Source organism: Pinus tabuliformis, chromosome 4_1 (genome assembly GCF_031772625.1).
Source record: "Pinus tabuliformis cultivar Carrire ecotype Pingquan chromosome 4_1, CPIR1, whole genome shotgun sequence".
In the NCBI taxonomy this organism is placed as follows: domain Eukaryota; kingdom Viridiplantae; phylum Streptophyta; class Pinopsida; order Pinales; family Pinaceae; genus Pinus; species Pinus tabuliformis.
The window spans coordinates 310,233,894-310,252,482 of NC_142303.1; the positions used below are offsets into that span (position 1 = coordinate 310,233,894).

Here is an 18,589-nt window from a genome sequence, read left to right on the forward strand (position 1 = left end):
GTTGCACTTTTAGGTGTTACGAACTGTAGAGGGTCCATGTAGAGGGTCCATACTAGTTTGTACGTCATGCAACGTGTTCCATTTTTTCATGATGTATATCTCATTCATTAAAATTTCCATCTATCATCATTAGAAATTTCCATCTATCATCATTAGGTTATGATTGATTGCTTTGCTTCTCGGAAAATATGTTGAAAACAGTTTAGTTCCAAACTTACACATGATTTCCACTTGTACTATGGGAATGGTAAGTTTATTACTTAAAGATAAATTAAATTTAATTAAATTTGAAAAAGGTACTTGAGGATAAAATTTAGAGGATAAATTATTTTTCTTTTAAGTGAATGAATCCATATGTTTGTGTGAGAGGTACAAATCAGTTAGTTTACGCGCATTTAGTGTTTTTTTAGGTTCAAGCATCCTGAAAAAAGGTTAAGAGTGAGTTGCTTTTCTAGAAATAAGTTTTGTTAAGGGGGTTGAGTGGCTTGAGCTTAGAATTGGATACGAAAGATTTTGATTAGTGTTTATTAATATTCATATGGAACATTTTTCTAATTAACATTGAAAAGTATACAATTTTCAAAATATTTAAGAATCTATAATTAAAAAAAAAAAATAGGCACTAAGCTTAGGTTGCTTAAGGCTCAACTTAATGATAAGGATAGTTCTTCCTTTCCGTATAAAAAAAAATATAAATACATTATAAAAACCAAAAAAACACATCGAAAAGAACGACGTTATATGCTTCCATTATCTACTTTTAAGTGGGCAATTATGTCACAGACAGAAGAGAAGATCGAATAATCTGACCATGCTTATCTCAGGCCATGTAAAGGAATGGATATGTCAGTATGTACGTTAATGAGGAATAAATACTTATTCAGTGGCTTCTATAAATTACTTATATAACCACACAAGCTCCTCTATCGACAAGCTCTCTTTCCTTCGTGGAATTGTGGAGGCATCAATATTCCAAGGAAATTGGTAGGAAAGAATGATGCATCAAGTGTATCCAGGAGCCTCCCTTTCTGCCTCGCCCCGGCAAGGCCAGGTTTTGATGATCAGTGACAAGAAGTTTGTGGCACACAACGATTCTCCCGTCACCTTCACTGTGTGGAAGAAATCACTGGTCTTCAATGGCAGTGGGTACACAGTCTTTGATTCCTCTGGAAACCTGGTTTTCAGAGTCGATAATTACGCATATGATCCGAGACACCAGCTCTTTCTCATGGATACTGCAGGAAACGTTCTTCTCACTTTGCTCCACAAGGTAATAAATTTTTATAATTCCGATATCGTGAAATCTGAGAACATTTTATGGATTTAAATATGTGGTTTGATTTTGTTTGTGGGTTTAGCAGAGATTAAGTTTCAACGATCGATGGGAAGCATACAGAGGTGATGGCTATGGTTCTGGGATTAAGCCAGTGTTTAGCGTCCTAAAGTCGGCGTTGACTCTCTTTTCGAACAAACCCTCTGCCAAAGTAGTGTTAAACCCTACAAAGAGACGGAATACGAATATTTGCGATTATGAAATCGAGGGATCCCTCTGCAATCCAAGCTCCTCATTCACAGTATTCGGCTCCTCTCGGCAGATTATCGCTCAGGTTTGCTCTTCTTCAATAAAACCTAATTTGATATATTCCATAATGTTCCTTCTCATAGGGTTAGTGAAATCCATGTCACACAGTTATTCATTCACTGATTGAATGGCGCAGGCAAAACGAAAAGTAGCGAAACCAGAGATCATGTTAGGGGAGGACGTTCTAAGTCTTGTGGTGCAGCCTGGAATCGATCAAGCCTTCGTCATGGGGCTCCTCATCGTATTCAATCAGATTTTTAGCAGGTAACAGTAACGAGCGAAAAACTTGTAGAATAAAACTGATCTGCTAGCTGTTCGTAGGTAGCGTTAAGGCTTTATTATAGGTCTGAGCTGGCGATTCGACCTACGATGGATTCCAGACAAGGAACTCATGCTTCTTTATATTATTCGATTCCCTGACACTGTGAAGTGCCATTGAATTTCGACAGGTGAAGGAATAAATATCTACTACCGTGTACAAACTGGTATTTATGATCTGTACAGTGTAAAGTGGTAAATATACTTGATACTCTTCGCTGAGGCAAATTTAATGGATTAGCTTCTGTAATTATTCGTAGAGTGTATCTCCCGATTTATCAAGATTGGGTTGCCATATTATTTCCATACACAGGAATTTTTTGCCTTATGCCAACATGTCTACGAAGGCGTATATAAATTTTAGATAAATGAGGCAAAACTGGATATAAAGGCGTATTTCTATCCTACAGAGATGTCTTATTTATATGAAGTTTGAATTAATTGTAAAAAATACAAATTTATGGAAATTTATATAAAGGATTTTTAAATTTATATAAAATATTTTTAAATCTATACAAATAAAGATAATAGTCATATGATCTCGTGGTTAATTAAAACGGCGATGTTACGCTTAATCAAATTATGAATAAAAAATATAAAATTTGTTATATACTTTGTTATATAATTTTTCCCTTCAATATTTTATTTTTACTTCATATTTTCGACGTTAATTATTTTACCCATGAGAGTTCTGTCTGCTACTTTTTTGTCATTTGTTGATAGTCATGGAGTTTAAAAACATATCACAATGAGGTTGTTTCTTGTTATATCACAAATTACGCATCTATACTCCGAAAGGAACACGTAAAAAGGCATGATTGTGAAATTATCTCACTAGTAAAGCAAGGATTTTGTTCTGTTATTGGAATGCTGTTAATGAAATCGAATCTCTGATGTATTCTTTCCATTTTAATTTAAATTTCTATTATATAAACTAAAAATATATTACAAATTACTTAAAATCTAAGCGTCAAAATTCCTTAATTTAAAATTTATTTTAAAAAATTATCATATAAATTAATTCTTTTAAAAAGAATATCATATAAATCAATTCCAATATTCTGTAATGTTGTACATTTCTTCAAATTTGAGATTTTATATTTGTTTTAACCCTAGGCACCTTTATGAAGGACAAAATATGTTGTATAGTTGAAAGAAGAAATATGTTATCATTTTTTATATTTTTTTATATATTATTTATAAATTAGTATAGATTCATTTTAATTATAGATTTAATAAGAGACTAGAAACATCAAATTTATTGAGGTACATTTTTTTTTAAATGCAAGACTTGAAAAAAAGTTGGTAGATCTAAAGCTAAATAAATCCATGGTTAAGATGAATACGTTTGTGTGGGGCTTTGTGCCCAATAGGTCACAAGTTTAAATCTCATGGGGATGGGTTGAGGATGAAAGCCACCGTTGAGTGAATTAAACTATCTTAGGAAGCATCCAAGCTCGACCGAGCTTGGCACAATTTTGGTGATAGCATCCCACTAGTAGGAAGATCGTTTTTCCATTGATTATTGGGGCTCAAGCTTGGCACAATTCTAGTGATAACATCCCATTCGTCAGAAGATCATTCTTCCATCCAATAATGGGGCTCATTTTATCTTTTTAAATCATTTATCAGTTTCGGTCGATGCCAATATACCTGTGGGCCCTAGGACTTACATTAGGGTTCATTCTATTTATTTTTAATAATTTATGAATTTTGGTCGATACCATTATACCTATGGGACCTACAACCTACATTAGGGTTCATTTATCTTTTTCGGACAACTTATCAATTTTGGTTGCTACAACTATGTCATTTAACATTGGGGCTTGAGCTTCACATAATTTTGGTGATAACATCCCACTAGTGGGAAAATCATTCTTCCATCAAACATTGGGGCTCATTTTATTTATTTTTAATGATTTATTGATTTTGGTTGCTACCACTATACCTATGGGGTCTACGGCCTAATTGGGGCTCATTTTAATTTTTTTAAATGATTTATCCATTTCGGTTGCTACCACTATACCTATGGTGCCTACGACCTACATTGGGGCTCATTTAATCTTTTTTTTTTTTAAATAATTTATCGATTTTGATCTCTACCACTATGCATATAGGGCCTATGACCTAGGCCTCCAACCTATCCTCCTCTTTGTAGATCAAGTTAGTTCCAGGGGATTGAACCTTGGATCTCTTAATTTACATGATTTCATATCACTTCAATCTCTAATTGAGCTACATGGTTGGGACATGGAAATCTAGATATTGTATTTATCCATGAGAGTGAAAGTGAGATATTTTTACCACATTTCCTTTATCCTAAATTATAATATAACAAAGAACCATTGAACACAATGAGAATGAGATTATTGATGGTTTATAATGTTTCTAATTAAAACTAACTAAATTTATTTTATTTTGTATATAGCTAGATTTTATTACTTTAGATAATATTCTTAAAAAATGTCAATTAAAAGGTTGAGTACCAAAGGAATTACACATTTCCCTCAAACTATAATATAGGTTGTATTTGACATATTGTTCACAATGTGATCAACACCCTCCAAAAGTTTTCTCACACTTGAATTTTGGAGCCTACTAAGCATCTTATGATCTATTTTCCTCGGTCACTTCATTGTCGATTGATGTTTTGTGAAGAGTTTAAGTCACCTTCATGGATTATAATGGTCAAAGTCACATTCTCACACATGCTTAGTCCTTGATGATTCATAAGCACCCTCCCTTTATGCACGCTTTCACATGCATAGTAAATTCCATCAAGACAGTGTCGGTGCAATGTTCAACCCATGTCAAGAGTCAATGTGCACTTCTATTTCAATGAGTTTTCCTAACTGTCACGTTTGAGCACCCTTGTTTTACAAGTGTTGCTTTCATGTTTGCAACTGTCACTTTCCCTTACTTTCATTGTAATGAGTGGTGTTTTCATGTTAAATTCTCTCTAGTATGTGTCACATTCAATCTATTTAGCATTTGCAAGTGTTGTTTTCACATTTTCTTATTATCATAGGTGTTGATTTTAGTTCTTTTCAGTCATGTATGTCTCGCACCTTGGCACATCACTAGAGTATTTCTCATGCACTCTTCTCCATTACATGGTCTTGTGTATCATAAGAATACATGCTAGATAAATCCTTACATCCCAGCGCAATGTTTGGGCACAATTGACACTCCTGTTGTAACTTGTGTTCTAAGTTTTGCAATATGTTGTCTTAATTGTCGCACTTAGAAATAAGTGTAACTTTGTAATCATATGAAGGTGTGACTTTTGTTCATGAGTCCTCTGCATTTTATTGGCCTATATTGATGACATTCATGTGTGTGATCCATGTTTTAGTCTTGTTCAGATGAATTTCCCTCTCTTACTCTATTGATCCCACACTTAGCCATTTTGGAGCTATTCTTGGTCCTTCCTTCCCATTGCAAGTTGTGAATGCATTAGTCGTCTTATTAGGTGATGAGCGCAACCCATTCACAAGCCTCATTAATCATATCCATTCCTCCTACACTTTTGTATTGAGAACGTTTTAAGACCATCTCCTATGGTTGCACACTAAGAGTCTTCCAAGTATGGTCACCTAACACTTCTTGCCCATATTGACTCACTGCAGTAATTTTTGACTACCTATACCTTGTATAACACATAAGACAATCCTAATGGATAGTAAGCACCTATTCCATCGATTTGAAAAAGTAAAATGCACCATGAAAAGAGCCTCCTCCCTCCTCAATACAATGAAGCACTTTCTAGGCTAAGTGACCTAGGTTTCTCTTGCCTCTCTCACTGAAAAGCGAATTCTAGATGAATAATCAATTACTATTAGGAAAAGTTCTGTTATCACAAGAGTAAAAGTGAATTCTAGATGATCAATGAGCCCTTATTGAGAAAAATTGTGCTTACCCTTAAACCTCCGCTTTCCTTTAGCTCATAGTGTAGTCTCAAGCAACAAGCCTTCAACCTTATTCCTTGTTCTTCCCCTCTACACTAAACAATTTCTCAAGCGTTTCTTTCTCAACACATGAAATAATAACAAGGCTCAATAAGGGATCCTCCTAGCACTTGACAAGTCAAACTACACTATTATAGTATTCCTCTCTTTCCTTCCTAGTACATGGCACAATCTTAATCAACAAGCTCATCACCTTATTCCTTGTTCTTCCCAAAACTATCGGACTAAGGAGATCCCCTTCTTTACACTCTAGGGCGTAGTAACTATGAAAAATGGTGCCTTCCTATTACATTGTTGAGTTCAACAACACTTTCCTCATCAAGCCTTTCCTTTTCATTCATTTGACGGGCCTATCATAAGAAATGCCTTCCATGTGCTAAGTAGAGATAGGATAAAGGATTTTATGAATGATCTTTCCTTGTTATGAGTGAACTTCATTGGAAGGTTTACCATCTCAACCTGGAAATGAGAGGCTCAAGCAAGATTTCAATGAGAATAACTAAAGAAGCACTTGGAGAGAAAAATCATAAAGAAGAACCAGCATGAAGACATGAAGAAAATCTTGGACCGTGATAGAATGAAGACATCGCATGATGACTTAGAATACTCGAACTCTAACCCAAGACTCTTTTGAGGGTGAAGATGAAGAGCAAAGAAGATCTTTCATGAATATCGAGTACTGATGAAATATATCATGAAGAAGTCAAAGACATGAAAACAAAGAGAGAAACTTGGCATTGTCACATCATTATGAATTCCATGGTAGCATTCTCAAGTTGTTACTTGTATAAGTGTCATCACAATGCCACATGAGTCTGTGTCTTTCCACATCATCATGTGGAATGTAATGATATATTTTCAATAAAATGACAGTGTAAATGTGTGGAAGTCTAAGAGTCACATCTAGAATATGAAAAGTCACATGTGGAAAAAAGAGTCTTATAGAAGTTCAAATGACATTTAGGAGTCCAAAATTCCTTTGGAAGTCAAAATGTCACATTGGAAGTCCAAGAGTTGTGTAGGAAGTCATTCCCCTTGTTATAAAAGAAATCTCATAACTCAAGCAATGGGATTTTGGAGTCATAGTCTTTGGAGATCTAGCCTTGACTTATTCAACTTTGCATAGGAGAGAAGATCATTATTTGAAGAAGCAAAAAGTGACTTAATCTTCTACAACGATATCTAGTGTACCATCATTGAAACTATGTACTTGGATATTTCACCTAATAATTGAAGCTCATTTAGCCAACACGATTTCGTACATGTACCATGATTGTTTTAAGACTATTATTTGGATGTTTATGGTATATTTTGGCATTATTATGTACTAAATAAATTTAATTATATTAGTGGCTTTAGTGCTTATCTTGTTGAATTTGTGGCGTATTTTCTTTCATGAATCATTGTTATGAAATGAATTGGATAGAATTACCACTCCAATAACAACAATGACAATAAGGATACAACGACAATAGTAATGTGGGGATCACTAGTATTATAGGGACCTAACATATTCATTAAAACCAAGGCAAGCCTTACAATTATGGTGGTAGGGCCGATACTTTGGATGGGGTGCCTACTCCAAAAAGTGTGAGGTCAAATTTGGAATTCACATCAGGGATACCCTCTATATGTTGTTGAAATCTAGCACTGTCAACATTCTGGTGCTACAAGGAGGGCCATATGACAGGTCGTTCCCATTGAGTCTATTTTGAATCTCTTACCTTTAATGGATAATTCCCAAATCATACTACTAAAGTGTTTTACAATAGATCCTCGATCAACCTATTTATCACATGTCTCAATTGGAGTTTGATGGTGAGGGGGATACATCCATAGCCGAACATATATTTCAGTTTTTAAAGTTTTGTGAATCTTATAAAATTGATTATCAATATCTTTCTCACGTGTTTTTCATCCTCACTCTTGAAGGTCAAGTTAATTGATGGTGTAATACCCTGGCACCCACTTCCATTCATTCATTTGATTAATGCCACAAGGAGCTTCATCAAGCCTTACATAGGTATGATTAGTGAGATGTTTTTAAAAGAATTAATAAACTTAGAATAGAGCCTAATGAATCAATTAAGGATTTTTATAATCGATTCCTTCACTTCTAATGTGAATTTCCTAAAGAAGATATGTATTAGGATTTTCTTAAATAAAAGTTGAAGTGTTTGGTTCATATATTATTAAAGAAATGTGAATTTGAACCCCCAAACCATCCTTCTCTCCCAAATGTTGTAAATCATGAGACAAATCTAATTTCAAAGGGGGAATCTACTATTATTTTGTTCCTTGTCCACTTCCTTTTCCTATACTAATTTGGGTGCCTCCTTTTGATGATGTTGCAGTTGGGAAATATGAAAATCTAATGGTTGATCCATCTCTCCAACCTTCATCCACTTCTCGTGATTGTTACATAGTATTTTGTCATCGACCCCACATTCCCTGATCCCTGACACTTCCGGTCCGTGTTATTGACATCTGCTTTGTGTCATGTTGCAAAATATGTGTTAGTGTCTTCCTTGTCATATCAGCAAGAATACCTCAGTTCATTACTCCTGGAGCAGACCCTTCTTAACCTTTTCTTTTGGGTCATCATGGGTCATCAGTTATTCCACCCGTGAAGATGGCCAAGATTGAACTAAGCCTAGCGACGTTGTCGCTCTATCCCTGTGTTTCATTTGCAACGAGCTACTTTTGGCGAGTTCGTTTTAACAAATTGTTTATGAGTGGTCTTAGGGTTGGTTGTTGGATTAGATGAGCTCGACTTCCTCCTTTGGGATGGTTGTTCCACCCTTTGCGCAACCTCCCAAAGGGATAGGCTTTTTCTCTGATCTCTTATGGAGGCTCCTCCTCTTATAAATATCTCCTTTGTGGCTAAGATCTGCTAGTTTAAGTTAAGTGGCAAGTGGAAGTTGAAGAATTTGGAAGTAGCTTCTTATGTAACTTAGCCTAGGATAGTTTTGTGTGGATTTGGCTTGATTGTATGAGTGTTCTAGCCTCATAATTTTTCCTTTAGGGTAGAAGAGAGAGTTATTTATCCTCTTGAGAGATACATCATGAGTGAATGCTTGCAGAGACATGCTAACAGGACCCTTCAAGGATACCTACAACATCAAGGCATGGTTGTAAGTTTTACTTAAGTTCATATTAATACAAGTCAATGGTTTATTTCCTATATCTTATGTCAAATTGCATATTGATAGGTTGAAGTTCCTTTACCCTTTAAGTAGATCATTTTTGTTTTATGCTATTATGTTTGTTGTTGTTCTCTGTATGTTGTTTTGAGGTACAAATTAGATTAGAATGAGAGCTGGAGCGATGCAATGAGAAATTCATTAAACAAGGATTTGAAGGTAGGCCCTCATGACATCAACTATCTAAGGGAATTTGCTTTGATGTTGTCTTTGCTATGACTAGACCCACTCTAGGGCTAGAGGGATTACCTTTGTTTGCAGAGGGAACTTGCCTGCACCACAAGTTGGCGACCATACTAGGGAGCCTTTGTCTTTTGTCTCTTGATTTTATTTTTCTTTGCTTGTTTATTGTATCATTTACTTTCTGGGTAGAACTCTCCATATTGAGGGTTGTTTGACTACCCCGGGTAGTCTTCCCTCTATCATAAGTGATAGTTCTAGCCTTTGCTCAGCTGAATTTTTAAATTTTTCTTTTGATTTGGGGTTGTTGTCTTTTATTTTATGACAGTCGTGAAGATAGTCACGTCTGTTCTATCTAATCAGTTCCGCCTTCTACTATTTGGAACGATTAAATCACCTCACAATGGCGAAGGGCTCTAAAATAGGCTCGACACTATTGTCTGGTGTACTTTTGCAACGACGTTGCAAAGTAGCTAGTTAGGGGGGTGCAACTTTTCATTGTCGGCACATGTTGTTAGTTTGACGCTCACGAAGATTCATGTAGGTTTTAATTTTTAAGTTCTATTTCCTAATTGGCTAGTGTGTCCTACCCTTCTGAGCTTGTCTTTTGCCTATTTGTTGCATGTCAAATTGTTGTTTGCTAGAATACTTGACTCTTGGTTTCATTCCCTTGAGACTTCTCCTTTTGAACTGTGTGAGCTATTCACATCAGGGTTTGTTGAAGAATTAGTTTTTTCTTGGGTTACTTGTTCATATGGACCTTTGAGTTGTGTTTGAAATGATCCCTTGCTTTTTTTTAAGCTTTTCCTTATTGACTGTTCTTTCATCTTCCTGATTGGTATGTGATGTTTGGTTATCAAAACTCTCAAGTCTTGTTTGTTTGGTTTCCTTCCATCACTTTGGCATATATCACATTGCTTCCTAGTTAGTTAGAAAGATTTCAAGTTTTTGCAGAAAGAAACATATTATTTGTTTTAAATGTTTGATTAGTTTTTGAGTGGAACATGTATCTTTACTTGTTGAATTATTTCATTTGGAAAGGACTTAAAACTTGCATTGTTTTGAGTTTTGCATTCGGTTGCTTGTCATCTATTCGAAAAAACAAAATATCACATTCATTTTGCATTAGGAAATGAGAACAATCTTTTGCATTAGTAAACTCTTGACATTTAGAAGTTAAAAAGCGAAGGATGTGTTTTTGATTTTCTTAATTAGATTGCTTACAAGTTAGTGAAAGACATAAGCATTTCTCTTTCCTTTTGATTGGTTTGCTTCTGAAATAACGAAAAGTGCCATTCTTGCATTTGCTTGCTTGTTGCTTTGATTTCTCTGAAATGAAACTCTCACTTTTCTTTAGTTATTTGTTAATTGAAAAGAAATGATTTCTTTACTCATTTAGTTGCATTCTAGGATTTTTTGAAGATACATTCAGTAGGGCCTTGAAATTGAGAACTAATTCAAGATAAACTGCAAAAATTTATCGAATTAATCTAAAAACGCATTGGAACTTAATGCTCATATATCTAGAGGTCTAGGCTAGAGACATGTTCTGGCATCTTTAAACCTGGTGGTTGTTGTTTTCACTAAGGTTGGGTGCTTCCTCCTTTTGTGATTCGATAAGTACTCGTACGAACTTGTGCTCCCTGTACCATCGTGTATATGATGGGAGACCCCACTAGGTTGCAATCCTGTTATCCATGGGGAGCCGAGTCTGCTACCTTATGAATCGTAATGCGTTGCAAACAACATTTGGGAAGATTAGCTGTCGTACATGAAGTCCTTGGTCATTTCTCTTTCATTTTACTACCAAGGTGTATATGCAGTTTTATGATTTGTCTGGTAAACCTTTTTCCTAGAGTTCCAGAGCAGTCACTTTCATTCCTTTTCGGGTCTTTAAAATTAAAAGGATCATATGAGAACTTGTCCTTTCAGGCTCATTAAACTTCGAAGGAGACTAGAGTCATCTTTTGCCCTTTTTCTCGACTCTATAAACATGAAAAGGCAAAGTTTTATTCTAGTGTCATAAAATTTATTTTCCCACGATAAAATCCTACCTGTTAATTTTGGCCACATCGTGAGTAATATCCTTGAAAAGAATTTAAAGCCCTCTTAATTAATCTTCTCTCGTGGTCTTTTGAGTTTAGGCCATCCTAGTGGACTCATCTGTTCCGTCGTCTTTACCAAGTAACGAAGAGCCTTCTTCCCTCATCTCTTCTGAAGTATCATCTGTTAGTGGCACTCTTCCTATTGTTCTGAGTGTTCAGCCTCTTTCCTCTCAAGATCTGAGTGAGGAACCCTTTGATATCAATTGGACTCCTCCCAATGTTTGGGGATTTTTAGACGAGGATCCTCCTTCTACTCCCCCTGGTGCTTCAGTTCATATGGCCTCTTCCGACATGGATGAGTCAAGTCCTGTTAGCAGTCAAGAGAGCCTTGTGTCAACTGGTGAATATCAATTTCCTCCGGAAGGTTTCCCTTTCCACACCTCTCAAGATGTTTCATTACCGCTTGGCTATCGCACTCTGGCTGAAATGCTTGGTGCTACATCTCTAAACCAGAGCTCTGTATGGTCTCATACAACGGTTCCAACTTTAGGGTCGTTCATGTCTACTCAGTCTACCACGACTTTGATTCCTTGGATGTAGGGTACATATGTTACATCTATTCCATCGATGTTGACCGTTTTTGTGGCGTCTTTTGCTCCTCTTGTTACTGTAGTTACCACATCCTTGGTGGTCATTGCTGTTACTGGGATATCTTCCGGACACGTTGGTAGTGGTCCTTCGCCTCTGGCATCCAGAGTCAGTCAACCTATGAGTAATTCACCTATCTCCTTGAATCCCAGTTCGGGGGGATTGTCGTATGATCAATATCTGTTTTCTCTTCAAAATCTGACTTATAACCCTCTAGATTCTCAAAAGATGTTTGTTCCGCATAACCCTCCACACTATTACAATGACCGTGGAGCTCACATTTATCATGTTGGACCTCTTCCTCGGATGGCTCTAATCGATAGTCAAATCCCACATTTGGTTTCCTGGAGTTAAACTTCTTACCGAGGTTTGCAAGGACAACCGTTTCAGGGACAATCTTTTTCCTCAGTAGGACAGTCATATGGTAAGCAAGGGAAACCTTTGGGCTCGCAAGGACAAACCCTTCAGGGACAACCTTTACCCCAAACAGGTTCATCCTTTATTTATCCAGGACAACCTCCTTTATCTCAAGGACAGCCTTTTGGTCAGTTAGGTCAGCCTCAGTTCCAACAAGGCCAACCTGCTGCTCAGCAAGGACAATGTTTTGATAAGGTCAATCGAACTATTAGTCAACCTGGTGTTCAAATGGAACATGTACCTCAAGCTCCAGCTGGTCCCCAAGCTCAACCCAGTCCCCAGGCTCAGTTTGGAATCCAATCTCAACCAAATACAACCTAGTGCCCAGGCATAGTTTGGGCCTCAGTTTCAGTTTGGTCCTCAGGTACCTCAGCAACCCCAGGGGAAACCTCAGGGTAATCCATATCATAACTATCAGCAACCTCAAGTTAATCCTTATGATAATTTTCAGTAGCCATATGCTGCCCCTGTTGGTCATGCTGGTAACCAATGGCTTGTTGGGGGTCAAAATCTAGGTCAACAACCAGGCTAGGGTTTCAATCTACCAAAATTCAACCCTTATGGACAAATTTTTTTTGGACAAAATCCATGGGGAAAACAAGGCCCTGGTTGGAATCCTAATACTAGTCCTTGTCAGAGACCCATGATGTCTTTCAATCCTCAGTTAACTTTTCTTGCGACTTTGGAAATACCCGATGTGTTGAACTTGACAAATGATCTTATACTTCATAATATATATTGGCAACCTATTCCAACCAAGATCCCTGGTGACTGTCCTAAGTTTGAAGGAAAGTCTGGAGAAGAATCCCAGGCACATGTTATGACTTATCAGCTTTGGTGTTCATCCAGTTCCTGGCTTGATGATTCTATTCATCCCCATCTTTTCCAAAGGACTCTTACTAGTGCTGCTACAAAGTGGTACATTGAACTTACACGTGGGACTTTCCAAGATTTTAACTCTCTTTCGATGACATTCCTTATGCATTTCCAGTTACTGATTCACTACGTAATGGGAATGCATCTTCTTACCTCTCTGAAATAGGACACGACTACCCACATCTTTGATCATATTCATGAATGGAGAAGGCATTATCATCTGATCAAGTTTTGGATTCTTGATCAGCTATTGACTGATTGGTTCACTACCTCTTTTTTCGGTTCAATAGCCAAAGATATTGCTATGGGGGCATGTGTTACTGAAGAGCAAGCCATCGTGTGTGCTCAATATCTTGATTTGGTATATTCCCAATCTAGCAAACTTTATGATGTATTTTCCAATGCTTCGCGACCTGGAACTTCTAAAGCTCCACCGACACCTTCTGTCAATGGTGTTATTAGTTCAATCGCTCAGTCTTGTCGAAATTCTTCCATGACTCTTACGAAGCAGAAATCCACTGCTCCTACTAAAACTGATTTTCAGTCTCCATCCAATTATGGCAAAACCTTAGAAGTGAATGCTATCCAATCCATCATGGCAGAGAAAACTTTGAAGGGTAAGAAGAAAGGGAAAGGTAAAAACAAGTTTAACATGCCAAAGCAAGAACCTCCTAAGACTCCTACCGATGATGGTTCTAAAGGCAAGCCTATGTATCCTTGTCTTATCTGTGATGATGATCACTTCACTAAGGACTGTCCTCGACTGTCTGACGTAAGTCATTTTCTTAAGGGGACTTTGAGGATTCCTGTTGTGCTTAAAGAACCTTTTCCTTCCTAGCAAACTCAAATGGTGTACCAGCCTCAATCCTCTTCCTCATCTAGTTCCTCGGTCTTTATGGTCAAGACTATTCATATTCACATGTCTACTAGAATGAAAGGTTATGCTCCGCTGGCCAGGAAGGAACCTAAAGTCCCTTCTAGTGATCCATCGTCTAGCTCTAGCCCTCTACTTATTGAATGACCTAGTAATAAGTTCATCATTCGATCGCCTGCTAAAGGAATTCTACAAAAATCCTCCTATAATCCCAATGGTCATGCCGCAAAACACTATAGTATTGTTGAAGATCTAGACCAAGCTCCTTTGGCTATGTCTTCATTGGAGGTTCTCCATAGTTGTCCTCCCTAACAAACGTCATTAATATCTATCATCTGTGGAATTGATCTGATTGATTCTGAGTTGATTACTTTCGATCCTGAAAATCATGTGTCATGTTTGCCTCACCAGATCACTTTTCTCATCCAGGTTGTTATTAACTCAAAGACTATTCATCATACTATTATGAATGAAGGAGCCTCGAGTTGCATCATGTTTATTTCTTATTGGAAAACCATTGGTTCTCCATCTTTGAGTTAATCTCTGAATACCTAGTAGGCATTTGATGGAAGAGATTCTCGTCCATTTGGTATTCATCCGAGCTTTCCTATCAACTTAGAAGGCAAGATGGTCAATGTCGAAGTAGAGGTTTTCCACGCGAATTTGACTTACAACCTTCTATTGGGTCACAGTTGGATGTATGCTATGGATGTCGTTGCTTCTTCACTATTCTGCATACTACGTTTTCCTCATCAGGGGAAAATTGTTATGGTTAATCAATTGTCCTACTTTGCTTCCTCTTCCTCGGAAGGTGAAATTCCATATGTGGAGCATACGAGTATTCCTTATGAGAGTGTGGCTGCTAGGCTCTTTAAATCTCCTTCCCTAATGGGAATTTTTCCACTCCCACCTCCTAATGTCGCCTTTGTCAATATGATCTCTATTAACCCTGATCCTTGGGTGATTCCTCCGCTCGATCAGGTAGATTATTGGGGTGATGTTATGCCATTAAGCCCTGCTGAGCTTAACTATGTTGAAATCATCTCAGATTTGGCTTCTTATTTTGAATCTACTCCTTCAAGTAGATCCCTTGACACGTATGTGCAATCCCCTTGGGTTGGATATGTCACTTCTCCTGATCCTTTGCAAGAGACATTTCTTTCTGATGAGGCTATTCTTGAAACTTTGTCTTTTGAGGACCCTCCTTGGGATGATAGTCATCATCGTCCCTCGTTTCTTCCTAGCTTTGGGGCAATGACTTCCCGTCTCGATAATTTTGCTTTCCATGTTCCTTCTCAACCGCTTCAAATGCCCATCTTAACTAATGAGGTCTTTTCTGAAGGGAATATGGGAAATATCATGGAAACCTTGCCCATCGACATCTCTTTTAAACCAGGGGTTGTCAAAAATATTCATATTGGAGAAACTTGTTCTCCCGAGGAGATCAAGATTTACACCAGTCTCTTCCGAGAGTTTCGCAACATGTTCACCTGGTCGTATGAAGATATGCTTGGTATATCTATGAGTATTGTGGTGCATGAGATACCTACGTATCCTCATGCGAAACTAGCTCGTCAATGTTTATGTCCCGTGTGCCCAAGAAAGGCAGCTGCCATTAGGGGAGAAGTTGAAAATCTTCTCAAGGCTGGGTTCATTTATCCTATTCCATTGATAGATTGGGTCTCTAACATCGTCCTTGTGACTAAAAGGTAGAGCACTATTAGATTTTGTGTTGATTATCCTGATATCAATCATGCATGTCCAAAAGATAATTACCCCACTCCCTTTATTCACTAGATTATTGATGACTGTGCTCAGAGTGAGATGTTCTCTTTTATGGACGGCTTCTCTGGCTATAACCAGATCAATATTTTACTGGCTGATCAACAGAAGACTACCTTTATCTATCGTGGGGTACTTTTTCTTATAAAAAGCTCCCTTTTGGTCTACAAAATGGCGATGTGACTTTCCAAAGTGCAATGTCATATGCTTTTCATGATATTAAAAATATTGTTCATCCTTATCTAAATGATCTTACTGCTCATTTAACTAAGCATAGTGACCATTCAGACCACCTCCATTAGATTTTTCTTCGTTGTAGATATTATAACATTCGTTTGAATCTGCACAAATGTGTCTTCTACGTTGAGTCTCAAAAACTCCTTGGGTTTTTCATTTCTAAGGAGGGTATTCATCTTGATCCACTCAAGGTCGAAGCTATTTTGAATCTCTCACCTCCTGCTAGTTGGCACAAGTTGCAGAGTTTGCAAGGGAAGGCTAATTTCTTGTGTCGTTTCATCCCTAACTATGTTGAGGCCGCTAATGGTTATACGTGTCTACTTAAGCGTGATATTCCATTCCTTTGGGATGACATTGCCCAAAAATCATTTGACCAACTCAAGACCCTTCTTTTTTCTACTCTGTTCCTGCATCCACCTAACTATCACAGTGATTACTTGCTTTATCTAGCTACCGCTGATAGTACCATTGGCATGGTTTTGGTACAGGACAATGATGATGGCTCCGAGCATGTCATGTATTATCTTAGCCCCGACCTTCTTGACACTAAGGCTCTCTATGCTTATGTCAAGAAGTTGGCCTTTGCAACCGTTCAGGTTGTTCGACATTTTCATCATTACATTTTGTTGCATACCACAACCATGATTTCTGATTGCAACCTGATGACATATATTCGGTCACGTCGATTGCCGGGGGACAAATACTGCAAGTGGATTGTTATCCTCCATGAGTTTGATTTGGAGTTCACTATATTGCCAAATCTAAGAAGACATTTGCTTTTGCTGAGTTGATTTGCTCCTTACCATCTGCTTTTGCTCACTCTCATATAGATGATCACATTCCAGATGATATTCTCTTCTTGATTAGTACCCTCGATCCCTGGTATGGTGACATCATTGTTTACCTCTAGATGTCTTCATTTCTCCCTGACTTATCTAAGGATGCTCGACGATGCATTCGCCATCATTCTCAGCCATATCATATTATTGGAGACATGTTATACCGTGTCTGAGTTTATTCCATTCTCTGCCACTGTTTAACCCTCGAGGAAGCCAAGAAAGTCTTAAATGACTGTCACTCTGTCGCCTTTGGTGGTCATATGTTTGGTTATGCCATTGCTCAGAAAATTCTTCGTGCTAGCTATTTTTGGTCATTCATTTTCAAGGATTTCATTCTTGCTGTCCGTTCATGTCATGCGTGGAAAATTTACCAGCATAAGATACGTGTGCCGCCTTCTCCCTTACATCCTGTCATTACCGTTGGCCCTTTTGTAAAGTGGGGGATTGATTTTATGACATGTAACCCTCGCTCATCCCCGGGGCATGGGTATATCATCATTTCTATTGATTACTTTATGAAATTAGCCGAAGTGATGCCTACATTCACTAACGACAGTAAGACAGCTGGTTAATTTCTATTTAATCATGTGATTTCCAGGTTCGGAGTCCCTCAAGCCATTGTCACAGATCATGGCTCTCATTTTTGTAATTACATGATGGTTGATTTGACAACTGAGTTGGGCTTTCATTACGATACCTTGACACCATATTACCCCAAGTCTAATGGCCAAGTTGAAGCGGTGAACAAAGTGTTGGTTGCCATGCTTCAATGTACCATTGGAATGCATAAGTCCAATTGGAATTTGATGTTATTTTCATCTTTATGGGCCTATTAAACCTCGATTAAGGATGCTACTAGATTTACACAATTTCAGCTTGTTTATGGTCTGGAAGATACCCTTCTGATTGAATGTGAAATTCCTTCTCTTAAATTAGCTATCAAATTACTGCCAAATACCACTCTGGTGGAGGAGCATCTTCTCTATTTAGAATAGCTTGAGGAGACTTGTCAACTTGCTTCATTAGTCATTGAGGCACAGAAAAAGTGAGTGAAAGCTCACTTCGATCAGATGATCAACCCATGTTCCTTCACTGAAGGGGATTTAACCCTATTGTATGATCAAGCTCATGATAAGCTGGGGGCAGGAAAATTTGAACCTTTGAAGGCAATCCTTTATATAAGCCCCAAAATGGGCTTTACCTCAAGAAGTATTATGCATGAGTCTTTCGTGAATTTCTGTTTACATAAGTTTGTTTTCATTTTTGTTTGGCTTGGTTTGTAAGTGATTTTCACTTATTGTGTCCTTTTGCTTCTTATCCAGATGTCTATCACACCTTATGTTGGTTTCACTGATGGTGCCTGTCGTAGTACTCAAAATCTTTCCTCTGTGGCATGGATTATCTATGATCCTCATGGAGTTGTAGATCTTCAAGGTGTTTGTCTAGGATGTACTATGAACAATGCCGTTGTATATAGTGTAGTTATTGAGCTATTGACTAAGGCTATTTCCCTCCATATTCATGCCTTGATCATAAATCTATATTCACAACTTGTTGTTCTTCAGCTCAATGGGCATTATTCCGTCAGAAACCCTCAGATTTTAAGGTTGTATTTACATT

The 18,589-nt window shown here is 37.5% G+C and overlaps 1 protein-coding gene across 1 annotated transcript; it reads left to right on the plus strand.

The window, feature by feature from the left end:
* Positions 1–917: 917 nt before the first annotated feature.
* LOC149175527 (protein LURP-one-related 5-like) lies at positions 918–2,270 on the plus strand. The gene is made up of 3 exons (XM_089422871.1): positions 918–1,270; positions 1,362–1,607; positions 1,719–2,270. Exons 1-3 carry the CDS (start codon positions 995–997, stop codon positions 1,848–1,850), a joined length of 654 nt encoding a protein of 217 aa, XP_089278997.1. The 5' UTR covers positions 918–994; the 3' UTR covers positions 1,851–2,270.
* The last annotated feature ends 16,319 nt before the right edge of the window (positions 2,271–18,589 follow it).

Excerpts from the sequence above, each read along its gene's own strand:
- LOC149175527 (XM_089422871.1), top strand. The coding sequence starts at position 995 with ATGATGCATCAAGTGTATCCAGGAGCCTCCCTTTCTGCCTCGCCCCGG. Across the intron at positions 1,271-1,361 it reads TTCTCACTTTGCTCCACAAG|AGATTAAGTTTCAACGATCG; the intron begins GTAATAAATTTT and ends TGGGTTTAGCAG. Across the intron at positions 1,608-1,718 it reads CTCGGCAGATTATCGCTCAG|GCAAAACGAAAAGTAGCGAA; the intron begins GTTTGCTCTTCT and ends TGAATGGCGCAG.